The following is a 15304-nucleotide window of genomic DNA, read 5'->3' as shown; positions in this document are numbered from 1 at the left end:
TTGAATTGCTTAGTTTGATTTTCGGTTGGAGGAAGCTCAGGGTTCAAACACTAGCCTTCACTTATTACCATGCTTCAATTTCAAAACTCAATGGTGGCAGATTTCTAATGGAGGGATACAAAAGGCTCGTCCAAAAGCCAGGCTATTCCAATAAACAAGGAACTTTGCAGTAGGAACCACCATAGCCATGTGAATCGTAAAAGCCCAACTCTCACTTTTGTAAGCCAGGAAACAGGGTTTGCCCCTTACCAATTGGTAATTGGGAATCAACATTTCACATCGTTTACTTCCATTCCTGAAATTTCGAGGTTGTTATCTGCACCTATAAGCAAACCAAAAAGCCTTTGATAAGGCAACCTTCATAATCCTATCTCACTACCTCACTGTTTCATTTATTTAGGAATTAAATTACTAGCACATCATCATACAATTATTCTTGTGTACTTGCACTGACTAAGATGCCATGGAATCAAGTAAACCAAAGTTACTCTATTGAGATTTTAAAATCTTTGAGACCAATGGCAAGACTTGAGTAATATTATGAAACATTAGAGAAAAAATAAATTTTATAATTTACCCTGTACTCATAACAAGTTTCCATTTTATTTACTAAGATACCTTTCATTTTATTAACCTTTAAATTTCCTTTGCACTTTCTCTCTTACATTGGCATAGATGATTTTGTTTTACACCCATAGGTTTCATATCTTGAACTTCTCCTTTCCCATATCCATTATTTTTTACATTTTTGCAGCACTTAGATTTCAACTCAAATTTACATCATGGGTGTGTACTGTGTACTAATCAACTTTTATCTACACTTGTAGATGCTGATGCAGTGATGCATGGAAGACTGAACAGGATCCATTTGGCATTTGACAAGAAATTTGTGTGCACCCTACTGCAACTTAGGAAAATATCAAGTTTTTCCTTCCCTCACAAGTTATGAGAAATACATATGCAAGCTATGATAGAGTGTTTAGAGGCACAAAAGCCACACTATATGTACACATTCAAACTATATTTTTGTTGCCAGATAAGAAAGTAGGTATGCAGCTTGAAGCTTTGGTTCATCATCCCTTCCTATGATGGAATAAACATTTCTTCAGATGGAAATGAATTGTCTGTATTCTTCTCTGAAATATAAGTTGAAAAAATAACCGCTACAGACTAAATTCAGGTACACATGCTAGTTAAAAAGACAACACTGAGAACAGAATGGTTGCATTCAAACTATATTTTTCTTGCCAGATAAGAAAGTAGATATGCAGCTTGAAGCTTTTGTTCACAATCCCTTCGTATGATGGAATAAACATTTCTTCAGATGGAAATGAATTGACCGTATTCTTCTCTGAAATATAAGTTGAAAAAATAAACGCTACAGACTAAATTCAGGTACACATGCTAGTTAAAAAGACAACACTGAGAACAGAATGGTTGTTACAAGCAATTGTGGCACAACTGCAGGCACTAAATACAAATGGGTAGATTCATTCAAACTTGGTGCACAGGCCTGTTATTTGGCACAAGTCTATAAAAAAATTAAGATCTTTACAAACCATGCCGGAAGTTAGAACTTTTATGGAGTTGACCCAAACAAGGAGGAAGGCCTGTGTATGAATACACAATCTGAAATTACCAACCAGAAGGATCGGTCCATTATCACATAGATCCTGTGAGAAGATGAATGAAATTAGATGTTTTGAGCATAGGAAGGTGAGATGAACATTAATATTAATTCCTCAAGGCTCAAGTCCAAATACCTAGATGAAATCTGCCAAAACAAACAAAGATAAAGAACATAACAAAAATTTTAGGATTGCCAATGAACTAGGGATGCTCCTACATTAGACACCTTGGGTGAAAAAATATCAAGCCCTTGCTCATAACACCCCAGTGAATTCTTCAATCTTATAGCCATTGCAATGCATTTTGGCTGGAATTAGCCATGCGGCCTCTTTAGTGCTTCTGCCTTAATATTTTACAAGATATTTCATATATTCCTTACCATTAGTTTTCTCAGAGACTCCCCTCCATAATATCTATTCAATCTGGAGATTCAGACCACAAAGGGGCTTCATTGGGTTTCATTGGGTTCTTCAATGCCCTTCATTCCATTATGATACTCATGAAGATCCACAGTGTTGAAAATGGGAGAGATACCCAAGTCCTGTGATAATTCTAACACACATGCATTAGGGAAAACCTTCTTCGGTATTTTACAAGACCCAAAATGTTCTTCCAACATAATTTGTAGGTGCCCTTGGAAAATCCTTCCTTTTGAAGATGAGCTAAAATTAGATCACTAACTACAAACTCCTTGTTCCTTTTCTTCTATCAGCATTCACTTTGATTTTTGTCTACTATTAATCAAGAATTCCCCAACTTTTTTGTGGAAATCCCATATATATGTAGCAAACTATAGTGCAACCATGCTTTGTATTCAGTTCCCACTGTGATCTCTCAGTTCCACCACCACTTGGGGATTAGTCATATCCACATGGAAGGGAGTTACGCTGATATTCAGTTTGGTTAACTAAGTAATTATACACAAATTCTACCTGCACCAAAACCAAGTCACACTGCTTAAGTTTACCTCCAACCAAACATCTCATCAAGTTGCCCAGGTTCCTATTAATTACTTTTGTCTATCCATTGGTCGAGGGGTGATAGACAAAACTGAAACGTAGCTTAGTTCCCATTCTCAAACTTTTTGTGTCCAGGTCAGATGCTATACTATAGGGCAATCCATGCAATGTTATCACTTCATATAAGAACAGATTCACCACATGAGTTGCATTACTATCTTCCAACATGGGATTAAATGTTTCATTTTGGACTCCCAGTCCACGACCACAAACACTAAATCATGTTCACATTGAGTTTGGAGCTATCCAAGGACAAAATCCATGTTGATGTCTTCTTAAGGCTGCTACAGTACTCGTAAGGTTCACAATAAAAATTGTTTGACTACCAACCTTAGCATTTGATACACCTAACATTTATGAACAAATCTACAAACCTCAGTTCCCATCTATGGTCAATAGTAGCTTACTTTAAGTAGTGTCATAGTCTTCAGAGCCAAAATGGCTTGCCAATCCACCACTATGCTTTTTCCTGATCAAATTTTCCCTGCTTCATGCCCTAAGGTATGCACAATTGTTGTTTCCTAAACAACAATCTATCCTAAATGTGGTCCACCACAATGTCATATCACCTTATGTAGGATTTTGGCAAGCTTTCCATGCTTCGCCAAAATTTCTATCCTCCAGATATAAATCTTTCATAGTATCAAATCTAGAAACTTCTATTCTCATCTCAATTAGTAGTGTACATCCCCTGCTTAAGGCATCTACAACCCAATTGGATAATCCACTCCTATACTTTAGCACAAAGGGGTTAACTAAACAAGAAATCACCAAACTCTAGTTCAATTTATCTTGGTTGTCAATAAACTGCAAGGTTTGATGTGGAATAAATAATACAAATTCTTTTGGCAATAAATAGTGTTGCCACTTTTTCCATAAAATTCTTGCCATACATTAAATAGTTCCATTTTGAAGAATTCTTGTCTCAAACACCAATGGTGGTATTGTTTGCACTTGGCATCATAGTCCATTTGAAATATTTTTTTCTGAAACCTAGTAAAAAACAACTCTGGTTGTTCCGTCATGTTGTGCTTGAGTAGTTTGAAAGTTTGTGTGGTGGCAAGCAACCACTTCAACTTCTTATCCCTTTGCATTGTCTCAATGAATGGCATACAATGTCACTGAAGTTTCAAATGAATTTCTGGTAGAAAATTGCCAACCCATGGAAGTTTCAAGCCCCAAACAAATTCAACTATGTTGGCCAATCTACAATTGCCTTCATCTTTTTTAGGTCTGTCTCTAACCCATCTTTGGAGATTACAAACCCCAAGTACACCAACTCTTTCATAAGACTACATTTTTTAAAGTTTATAAGCAAATTTTCTTCCCCTAGTCTTTGCACCACTTGGCAGACATGTTGAACATTTTCATCCTTTTGCTTTGCTAAATATGAGTATATCATCCAAATACGCTATCACAATTTTGCCAATAAAGGGCTGTTACACTTCATTCATGAGACATGATGCATAGAAGTGCTTAGTGTGTTGATCAAGCCAAAAGGCATAACTAACAACCTAACAAACCTCCAACCCAGACCCCTTTTAAAATAGGGTATATGTTGGAGCATTACTTATTCAACTTCCCATCTCCCACCCACACCTACTATTCTATACTATTCTATATGGGACCTATCCATCCCAATCTCCATTACCAATCAAATGTGGAGTAGAATACAGATAGGGTTGATTGACCTACCCCAAATACATAGACCTACTTGAGAATGACTGGGATTGGGACTAGAACAAGAACCTATGATATGGTCTTTCATTCATATCCTTCCTAGATGAATTGGTGATATTTTCTCTTCAAGTCTATATTTCGTGAAATACTACACCCCACTTAGGCAATCCATCAAATCATTTATTTGTGGTAAAGTAAACAAGACACATAATAGCGATCTTATTAAAATCTCTAGAGTTTGTACAAAACTCCCATTCACTATCCTTCTTGAGTAACCAAGATGGCCAATATTGCACAATGACTTACACTTTCCTTGATTAACCATCTTTTCAAAAGTTCCTACACTTTCAAATCATTTTCTCATCCTCCTACGAACTTAATCAATATGAACCTTTATAAGGTAGGCTAGCTTTTGGAATTAGGTCCACATGATGGTTAATGCTACATTGGCATTGTAGTCCTTCAAGCATATCACCAGACACAATATCACTGTATTGTTGGAATAAACTTGATTTCTCCTAGAAATTCTTGCACTACTACACTTTTGTCAATGGCTTCAACAATCAAGGTGTATTCTATATTCCCCTTTGTATTTCTTAGCAAGTTTAGAGTACATCATAACTTGTCTTTCACAAGCCTATAAATATTGGCATGACCAAAATGCACTACCTTTTGATAAAATTGCCAATAGGACGACACACATCCATGATCATGACATCACATAACACTCCATCCTAGTACCTAGCACTTTGATATAGTGTCCCTTTACCACCATTTGGGGTTCCTTCTACAACCAAGACACCTTATATGAGTTAAGATGAGGAATCCTCCTCAACTCAACCTTCTCTACCATCTCAACAACTAGCTTCTCCAAACTACCCCTATCAATAATAAACTTACAACAAAATCCAAAATAGAATTTTTCCATGAACCAATTATTTAGTGTCTCGAGGCAATTTAAGCAAAACCCTTCTCATCATAGGTGCTTCAATTTTTGTCTTAAGACGATAGATTCAACCAAGGTCTTTACATCTTCCACATTTATCTAGGCCATATGTGGCTTGGTGCCCTTTCCCCTCCCACCACTAGTTTCTAACAACAAACGCTCAACAACTTGATGTCTTCTCACACCATTTCGAAAAACGAACTCCTTAAATCCCTTTTCATGACTTTTGTTGAACTGGCACTACCAATCTTGCACTCAAGTGACCAAGGGGGCCCAATTCTATTCTCTCCTTGAACCCACCAAATTCTAGGCATGCTAGCCGTATTTAGCTTCTCCTTAGCCTTCAAAACATATTGGTATGTTTCCTCGACGGCGTGGATCTACAAAATACCCACTTCCTCTTGAATGCCAACTCACAAGCCCTTGACATATTGTGCCACCTTTTCTTGATTTGAATCATGATGCCCAAATTTAATGGTTAACTTGTAGAATACCTTGGTGCACTCTTTCAAACTACCCTTGCACTCCCATAGGTTCTACAATATCTTAAGCAAATCAAATTACTATTCCCTACACAACAAATTACCCTTCAATTTGGAGACCATCCAATCCCAATTGGTGATGATCTCCATATTGCTATTTAATCTTCGAGATTGCATCCCCTTTCACCACAATGTGGCATGCCCTTTCAACTTATTCTACACAATTCTAATACTTCGTGGATAAGAAATATCCTCAAATTAAAAAAACTTCGTCTTTGTCATCCAATTGATCAATTCTTCTAGATGCAACAATCTAGTGAAACTCAACAATTTCATCTACATTTTGTGACCAATCCTTGATGTGTCATCTTCTCTTTTCAAAATTACAAGGATGTAAAGTCCTCAAGCTTATCCTATTTCCCATATGTTACAAGGTAAAACAAGGAAATGACAATAATGTTATTTTAGGTTGGGCTCGATATTTCTATTTTTCAAAGAGGCACCTTATTAATAATATTATTATAATTTAAAAAAAAAAGTTTTTAAACACTTAAAAATAAAATATATTTTTTAAATGCTTTGGGAAAATTAGAATTCATGAGCCTGCATTGAAAAGACATATAAATGGGGTGCTTGGATCCAAAGAAGATAATCCTGTCATCATTTTTCACGTTTTTTCCTTTTTGGGAATTTGAGCATTGTGTTCATCTTTCGCATCTAAAGACAAAATGCTAAGGCATTTTGAAGATCTTGGAGAACAAAAACACTTATCACTGAATTTGAGAATGAAATCCCTCATCTCCTTTAGGATAATTTCATATGAGAACTTCATTGGAACTAATAATGACAATTTTCCTTTGAGCTTCAGCATTGGAGCAATTAGTATTTGCAAACAAATCATTGATATTGTAGGATTTCCAAATTCATCTACATATTTTGCAGTTGTATAGCAACATTGTTACCATCATTTTCCAGGCATTTACCTTGTTGATCACTACTGTATAGACCTGTTGCAGCCATACCAGCCAGCCGAACAACTGTTTCACTTGTGAGAGACAATTGTACAGATTGCATTTATGATCATTTCCAATCATACAAATAATCAATAAATTAGACCTACTGTTTTGATACCCTATGAGTGGATATTTGTCATTGGTAATTATGAAATTGTGTTTCAAGCATTATTTTATCCACATTTGTAATTTGTCTAACTTAAAGTGAATAAAAATCAGTTACAGATGCTTTTCTAAATGATGCTTTGATGTGGAATATTGCTGTCATAATTATTTCAATTCAGATCTGAGCATATTTGACAACCTTGGGTTTTATATTTATTGTTCATGTCTAATCAGTTATAAATCAGCAATCATATTTGATGTATTTTGATGCATACTATTTAGATCTGTGGTTTATGTTGCATTTGATGATGTATTCCAGTATTATAAGTGTCTGATATGTGAATTCTGGTCAATCTTGTGATCAGCGTTTCGTTCAAGTACAATTTGCTATTTCCGTTTTATATTTATTTCAAGACTAGAAAGGAACACAAAAATTGCATATTTCTGATTCAAACCCAATTGGGGACATTACACAATGATGCCTATGACAATCTTTCTTTTCAGGTATTGGCATTAACCACCTCTACATGCTCTCACACTCCCTTGATGCCCCACTCCTAATCACTTAGGTTATCTTGTTAGATGAACCCTCCTATCTGATACACTTCCATTACATCAATTTTTGTTGCATCCTCCTTAGTAATTCAATGATTTTGTCTAACCTCCCTACTACATTGGCAACCCCAACTTGGCCCACACCAACTCTTCTAAGGGGCATTATCGACTAAATATTGAAAATGTCTATAGGTGTGGCTACAAGTGATGCTACACACAAATCTTAGGAGATTAATTTCATCACATGGAGTGCATCTTGCCCCAATACTACTTGATGGAGGGCAAGGTCTCAAAGCCCAACGAAAGACTGCCAAACCAAGCAGCTCAGCTCAAATACACACAGAAGACAAAATGGAAACAAATATAGAAGATGATACATAGAGATCCTAAGGTATGAAATTATGATGGAAATTGCAATTAAAAAATAAAGGCTTGAATATAAATTGAATCCAAAAGAAGTGAATAAAGAACCTAGACAGCAGACAAAACAAGTTGGTCAAAAGATGGAACCAAAGGGCAGTACTGCAACCATAGTAGTGTTCCTTTGATAATGTAGACCAAAATTTGAAATGAACAGATGTCATTTCGACTTCCAGCATCCACAGGAATTCTTCTAAAGCTCAGGAGAATGCTTCAGCATCAGCAGCCATACAAATAGTGGTTTTGGGAGTGTTTATGACACGTGAAATGAATAAAGATGTATTGAGCAAAGGAAGATTTGGTTGTTCATAGCATTTTGGAAGGGCTGAAACAATAGAAATTGCTATATAGGGTTGAGGGACAGTTTGCATCTGAAGTAATCTGTTGTACTTGGAAAATATAATAGTGTTTCTTTGACTATGTTGACCAGAATTTGAAATGAACAGATGTCATTTTGACTTCCAACATCCACAGGAATTCTTATAATAATGTTTCATCATCAGCAAACTGTATAAATAGAGGTGTTGTAAGGTGCTTGTGAAATGTGTGACAATAAAGAATGTTATATTGAGCAAAGGAAGGAATATTCGACTGCGCATGGTGTTTTGGAAAGACTGAGACAATAGAAATTGCCATTAAAGGAGCAAGGGGCAACTTGCATCCCAAGTAATCTGTTGTACTTGGTAAATTGCTACACTTAACATAGGTAGTATAAAGCTGGTTTTCCCTTGTTAGGAGGGTTTCCAAGATAAAATCTTGAGTTCTTGTGTGAAATGGTTTATTGCGGCAGGTTTTCTTCTTAATCTGATCAGCAATTCTCTCTCTTTAACACTATAATTTGAATTTACAGGTAGCACAGTATGTTAGCACAAATTTGGATTCTTGAATCTTACATATTTAGAGAGTGTAAAGATACAAAAAAAATCCCAATAATGATGCTTTATTCTTATGGACAAATTCATTATAACTTGGAGCACAGGCCTGTTACTAGCACAAAGGCCTACAACTTCATGCAAGGCCAAATAACAGAAATTGAAGATCTTTACAAATTATGCCAAAAGATATAACTTTTTTAGAGTGAGTGATAGTGCAAACAAGAAGGCCTGTGTATAAACATACACAATCCAAACCCATTACCAACCACAAGGAATGGCCCTTATCAAAGGTTAATCCATTACCACAAAGATCCAAGAGGAGATGGCCCCAGTTAGATATTTTGAACATTGGAAGGAGAGAAGAACCTTAGCATCAATGCATGTGCAATCCAAGGGCCAATGAGTGAAACTGGAGAAAGTGTGTGGTTCAAGTCCAAATGCCCAGGTAGAAATCTGCCAAAAACAAACATACATCAAAAACAACAAATATTTTGGTATGATGTAGGATTGTCAGTGAACTAAGGATGCTCTTGCATCAGGTCACTATATAGTATAGATGCTTAACTGGTTTATATTATAATCCATGGCATTAGTAAATGTAATTTATGACAAATACCCAAATTACAGATGTTGATTAGCTCTAACTACACCATCAGACATATCTAGCATCAAGGGCATACATACTCTTCAAAAGAAAGCCAGTACCTTTAAATGATTGTATCGTTAAAATTTCACCTGTCATGGACTTCAATTTCCTTTTTATGTCAAGTTGAAACGACCTAAGGGTAAGTACTGGAAAATAAGTGCATCTCAGTAATTTCCACTTAATAGGAATGCCAATTACATGCATCCATCATCTCCATGCTAGAGTAGCCTCTGAACAAATGACCAGCATAAATTTATAACCATGAGCAATATTTTAATGAATATAATTCTTCAAATCTAAAAGGAACAAGAAGTGTTCTACAATTGTACCTGTCCTACACACAAAAAGAGTAAATGATGGTAATATGTATTCTCCCAAACAACAAGCAAGAATTGCATCAAATGGGGAGACTACCATTTACACCACAAATAAAATTGTTTTCTCCATAAAAAAAAATGGGGAATAATAAGATACCTGATGTGAAGGTGTGTTCACTATACAAGTACTGCTCAATACTAGAATAATGCATGTGCATGTTACTGTAATCGAATTTCATGTGCCGGCAACATATATCATAGTCTTCACAAAATTACATGGTTGGTTCATGATCCCAGTTTTCATCTCAAGAACTAAAATTTCAGACAACTCTGGACTCCAGCCCTGGCAGTGTCAGATGCGAATACTAGAACATCCATTCTAAAGTATAATACAGCTCACCCAGCATTTTAAAGTAAAACATGAGGATGAATTCCACTTACTCAGGATCTGAAACCCGCTGGATCATATGCATTGTAAATGGTTATCGATATAATCAAATGCCACTATGGTGTAAATGCCTGACTGGTTTGCAATATAATTCATGGAATTCGTAAATGATAATTGTTAATTTATGACTAACACGCCAGTTACAAAATAAGATTAATTATAACAGCATTAACAGATATATCAAACATCAAGAACACATACTTGTCAAAAAAGAATCAGTACCTTTATATCATTAGTATTTCACTTTGACATGGTCTTGAATATCCTTTTATGTCAACCTCAAAATAACCCAAAGAGAAAGAAATGGAAGATAAATGCATCTCATGAACTTCCACTTATATCACTCAAAATAGGAATGTAGATTACAGCATCCATCCTCTTAAGTTTGAAGTGACCAGCATAGAAGTTATCGTCATATGTGAAATTCCAATGACTTATTATTTAAAACTAGAAGGAACAGGAAGTATATCTACAATGCTGCCTATTCTGCACCTACAAAAAAAGGTATCTGGCAATATCTCCTCTCTCAAACAACAGGAGGAAGAATTGCATCAAATGGCAAAACTGCCACTTAAACCACAAATACAATTGTCCTAAACTTCAATCCATATAAAAATAAGGAGAATGATGCGATATGGATGCACAGGTAGACATTCACTTTTAAACTCACTGCTTAGTTCTAGGGTAATAATTAAGTGTGTCACGGTAATTGATTTCACATACTAGCAAAAGTTACCACCAATAGTCTTAACAAAAAACTGGGTACGTGGTTTGTGATCCCCTTTTACATCTCAAAAACAAGGGAGGGAGACACAAGTCTGGATTTTGACCTTTGCAGCATTAGATGTGAATAACAGAACATCCATTCTAAAGTGAAACACAGCTCATCCGGCAATTTAATGTAGAACGCGAGCCTGATATACAATCACTACTTTGCTCAGTTGAGAATAATCCATGGAGTAACAATGTTCTACTACCATCAAGTTCCGCCAAAAAGGGTAATTTTGTAGCTATCTCAATTTATATGTAGAATTTTCATCTTCTATTTCAAGGTGAATTGTGAAAACCACATTCCTAACAAAAGTAGTATATTCCTCCATAAATATTGCCAAGGTACAAATCAACGTTCAACAAGAAAAAAGAAAGCCCCATGCAGCAATAAACACAAAAACAAGAACTTCTACAAGGATGATTTACACCTTATTCGTGCATACAGACAAAAAAAGATTCCACTATATTGCAACTTGTAATCAGACCGAAACGGTTCTTGGTACCAGTCCAACAAAACCATCAGGATGCTATGAGTTTAATTCTAACATGTCAACTCCAAGTAGTGCATCACTTCGTTTGTGAGATCTTGAACGAACCACACCAGTAGCATTGGATTTTGCAGTTGCTGGATGTTGTGGCCGTTCGTTCAAATAAGGAAATACTTGTCGGCCCATTCCCTCCACAGGTGTTGGGCCTATGTTCCCATTCATGCTCAAACCTAAGAAGTTTTGCATTCCAGAAAAACTTTGCATGGGCACTTGGCTTTGCATGCCCATAAATGAAGGCACACTAGAAGTATTCAGGTTGTTAGACACAGTGGTTTGCATGCCCATTGGAATTTGCATACCTGGAGTAGTATTTGCAGCATGCATTACTGTCGAGTTCAGCATTCCTATATTGTTTTCATATGCTGTACTAGTATGAACCATACCTCGGTATGCACCCAAAGTTCCATTTCCAAGCTTGGTATGGGTATCATAGTTGAAGCCATGAACTGATGAATCAGAAATATTCTGGTTAAGCCCTCTTGGTGTCTGTGCAACATTGTTCCACATCATACTCAGGGCAACTGGGTTCTGCAGATTCTGGTTCTGCATCCCAATTAAATCAGGAGTCCTCTCTTCATCTGAAATATGTGCAGAATTAACCTTGAGGTTTCCTGCCGAGTTTGCAGAAGTATTTGACCTCCCCCTAACTGTTGAGCTCCCATTTTTTATCATTCCTCCAGCTCGTCTCCCATCCTGAATTCCAGTGCCATTCTCAATACTTTGTCCCCCAAATACCATTCCAGTTTCTCTAACTGTCTGATTTGCAAAACTCATCCCTACTGAACCACTTTGCTGTGTTGCCCCAAATGTCATTTCACTTGGTGCTGAGTGCTGATTCCTAAAACTCAGAATGCCATCCCCAGCACCATTTTGCCTTTCAAAACCCATTACTTGCACAGACCCATTATGCAAGCTCATAGCCACTCCTCCTCCATGACCCCTACTTTGCATTCCGAAATTCATTCCTCCATTCCCATTATTATTGTCCCTCACTCCAAACACCATATCTGCCTGGCTACCGTTCTTCTGAGTATGCCCTCCAAATCTCATACCCGTTCCATCTGAACACTCGTTCAATCTTCCCAAGCTGTCTTCCCTTCCACTTACCCCGTTTTGAGTACTATAGTTTGAATCTCCACCATTCTGGACATTGTAACCAATTCCACCTCCTCCAACAGCGGGGCTGCTGGTATGTCCTGCGAAAAACTCAGTTCCACCACTCCCACTCCCCTGAGCTCCAAAATCCATTCCACCGCTTCCATTGCCCAAAGGAGTGGTGCCACTGATGACATTGTGCTCAGAGCCCTGCTGCTCTTCGCATTCCATTTCACCCCTAACCGGTCCCCCTCCTCCAAGGCTCATCCTCCTGCCACCACTGGATCCCTCGTAGAAAAGATTGTGCATTTCCTGCCTCAACCAGTGTAGCATATCCTCTCTGGCTTTTTTCAATTCCAGCATTATGGACTGCATACGAAGCCTAGTACCATTCGTGGTCAGAGGTTCATCCTCTGTTATCTTTTCATCATCATCCTTCCTTCCTTTTGCTACATCTCCTGCAATTTTTCCATTCATCTTGCTCTCCTTAATTGCTTCAAGAGGCATCTTGGGCTTAGTCTCCTGGATCTCCACGACCCCCTCTTTGTGTCCATCAACCCCAGCCTGAACCATGATCCCATTTTCTAGCCCAATGCCTGTGGCATCAAAAATCTCCCTTCCCACGAGCTGAAGATCATCGCTATCTCCCACCTCTTCGCTCCCACCAGACCTCCAATCTGATTGGGATTTAGCCCTCTTAACCTTGGGCGCAGTTGTGGAGCTGGATTCCCATTCATCATTAGGCATATCATTACTATCATTTGCAATTGGATCATGGTTTTTTCTCTTCTTCAATTCCCACTCCTTGTGACCTAATTCCAGGGCTTCAGGCATGGTTTCCCAGGCAGGGGGCTATTTGAATTTCACAAAAGACGGGTGTCAAAATTTTATCAATATTTGAATCATCTCAACCTGGAATAAACCATCCAGTGAATGCAGAGGTCTAAAATTAGTTGTTGTGCAACAAAATATGCGTTTCATAATAATTAAAAACAGCTGTTGCACTACACAAATCTGTGTCCTATCTTATTATAAAATGCCGACATGAGATTTTATCCATCCGGAAAACAAATGGTGAGAATAGACAAGTACCTTATCTTTTGCATGTCCAAGGGGATTGGTCCTCTCTTTTCATCTCAGTTGAGAGATATCATGCCCTCTGAACACCCTAACGGGCAATCGCAGAATTCTGGCAGAATGTTTCTGAAACTCACAAAGGCAACTGCACTGCCTAAAAACTGAGCCTACCCACATCGAGACTGTCAGGCAGAAGCACTATATACAAAGGGATTATAGTCTCCCTCAGAAAACTACAGATAGGGAGGCAAAAACATGAATTTGTCAGAAAAACTCAATGCCCACAAGAACAACACACTGCCCAAAACTAAATTGGTTTTTACCCCCCTCTCTAAAAACAAAAATTCAAGCATCCTCCCTGCCCACTCCATTGCCCATCCCTACAGCACCGAAAAAGGTACTGATGATGCCTCTGATGATTTTTAATGCACACCCATCTCCCCAGAAGGAAAATATCAGAATACAAACACGCCACCCACAACCACCATCTGAAAAAAGAACCAAAAAATAATGACAGTGATGAAAATAATGTTAGACAAGGATAAAAGTGGGGGGCAATAAAATTATGAGGTCATCAGAAAGCTACTGTATTATTGTCCTCTATTCCTTCCATGGACAACAATACAACCAACTCAAAGTTGAGTGTGTTTGTATGTTTTTTCAAATATTTTCTTGTTATTTACCTGTTTTTGGGCCTGTCTTAAAGGGGCCCTAAAACCAGGGGACCTTAATGCTATAGTACGTATTGTTTTTAAGACATTTTAATTTTAGTAGGGCAGGCAGCCAAGTGGTCCATGTTCTTTTGTTTCTGCTACTATTGAATTAATACTTTGACAACATTATTAAATGACATATCACATGAATGTGGTGTAGGATTTTATGGTCAAATTATTGCTCTGCATATGCAGTTTGTTCACCTTAAGCTTTATTGCAATGGTTGAAAATTGAAATCTTTGTCTTGAATGATTCTCATCCTGTTTTGGGGGTTGGTATTCCACATCATTTTGTTGGATTTTTATTATTTTTTTCTACTTTACATTGATACTCACATCAATTGGTGATAGCTTTGCAGATAGAGCTTCATGTCTCCAAATGTATATTAATTTTGGCATATATTCCAAGCACATGAACTTGTCCATTTTAAATATTAAAGCAAGTGTTGGAAATGATATGGATGTTCAATATTAAATGAATAGACATTGACTATACGGCAATCTTCAGCAATCTTCATGCCTTAAGTGTTTATTGATTGCATTTACTTTGTTTTTTATTGAACTATTTTTCCAAATACAAGCAAAATATTATTGTCCATGATCCAAGCCAAGTATTTGTAGTGCTAAATAAATGAGATCTCTGAAATGATATGGATGTCCACTATTAAATGAGGATGCGAAGTGGCATTCACTGTAATAACAATGCAACCCTCATCATATGGATGTCCACTACCAAATGAAGGATGGCAAGTGGCATTGACTATAACAAAACAACCTTCATGAATTGGTGTTTATTAAACATTTAAGATTGTAGAGGTGAAAAGTGTACTATTGGGTTTTTTTTTTAAAAAATTATTCTTTTTTATTTTTATTTTTAATAAGATGATGAGTGTTTAAAAGATGCATTTTTTTTATAGAAGAGTTAATATTTGTCTAGAATTTGAATTGAATCTAAGTTTTTATTC

The 15304-nt window shown here is 36.9% G+C and overlaps 1 protein-coding gene across 2 annotated transcripts; it reads right to left on the bottom strand.

The window, feature by feature from the left end:
- Positions 1-11206: 11206 nt before the first annotated feature.
- On the bottom strand, positions 11207-14446 carry LOC131057361 (uncharacterized). Of its 2 annotated transcripts, none has more exons than XM_057991504.2 (2): positions 13642-14446; positions 11207-13401 (listed from the first exon to the last, which is right to left on the bottom strand). In XM_057991504.2, exon 2 carries the CDS (start codon positions 13381-13383, stop codon positions 11434-11436), a length of 1950 nt encoding a protein of 649 aa, XP_057847487.2. In that variant the 5' UTR covers positions 13384-13401; positions 13642-14446; the 3' UTR covers positions 11207-11433. The 2 variants fall into 2 exon arrangements, with proteins under 2 accessions (XP_057847487.2, XP_057847486.2); XM_057991503.2 differs by having other exon boundaries at positions 11207-13461; positions 13642-14445.
- Positions 14447-15304: the final 858 nt, after the last annotated feature.

This window comes from Cryptomeria japonica, chromosome 5, assembly GCF_030272615.1.
Source record: "Cryptomeria japonica chromosome 5, Sugi_1.0, whole genome shotgun sequence".
NCBI classification, from domain to species: domain Eukaryota; kingdom Viridiplantae; phylum Streptophyta; class Pinopsida; order Cupressales; family Cupressaceae; genus Cryptomeria; species Cryptomeria japonica.
The sequence above is the reverse complement of the archived record's forward strand: the minus strand, read 5'-3'. Positions and strand labels throughout refer to the sequence as shown.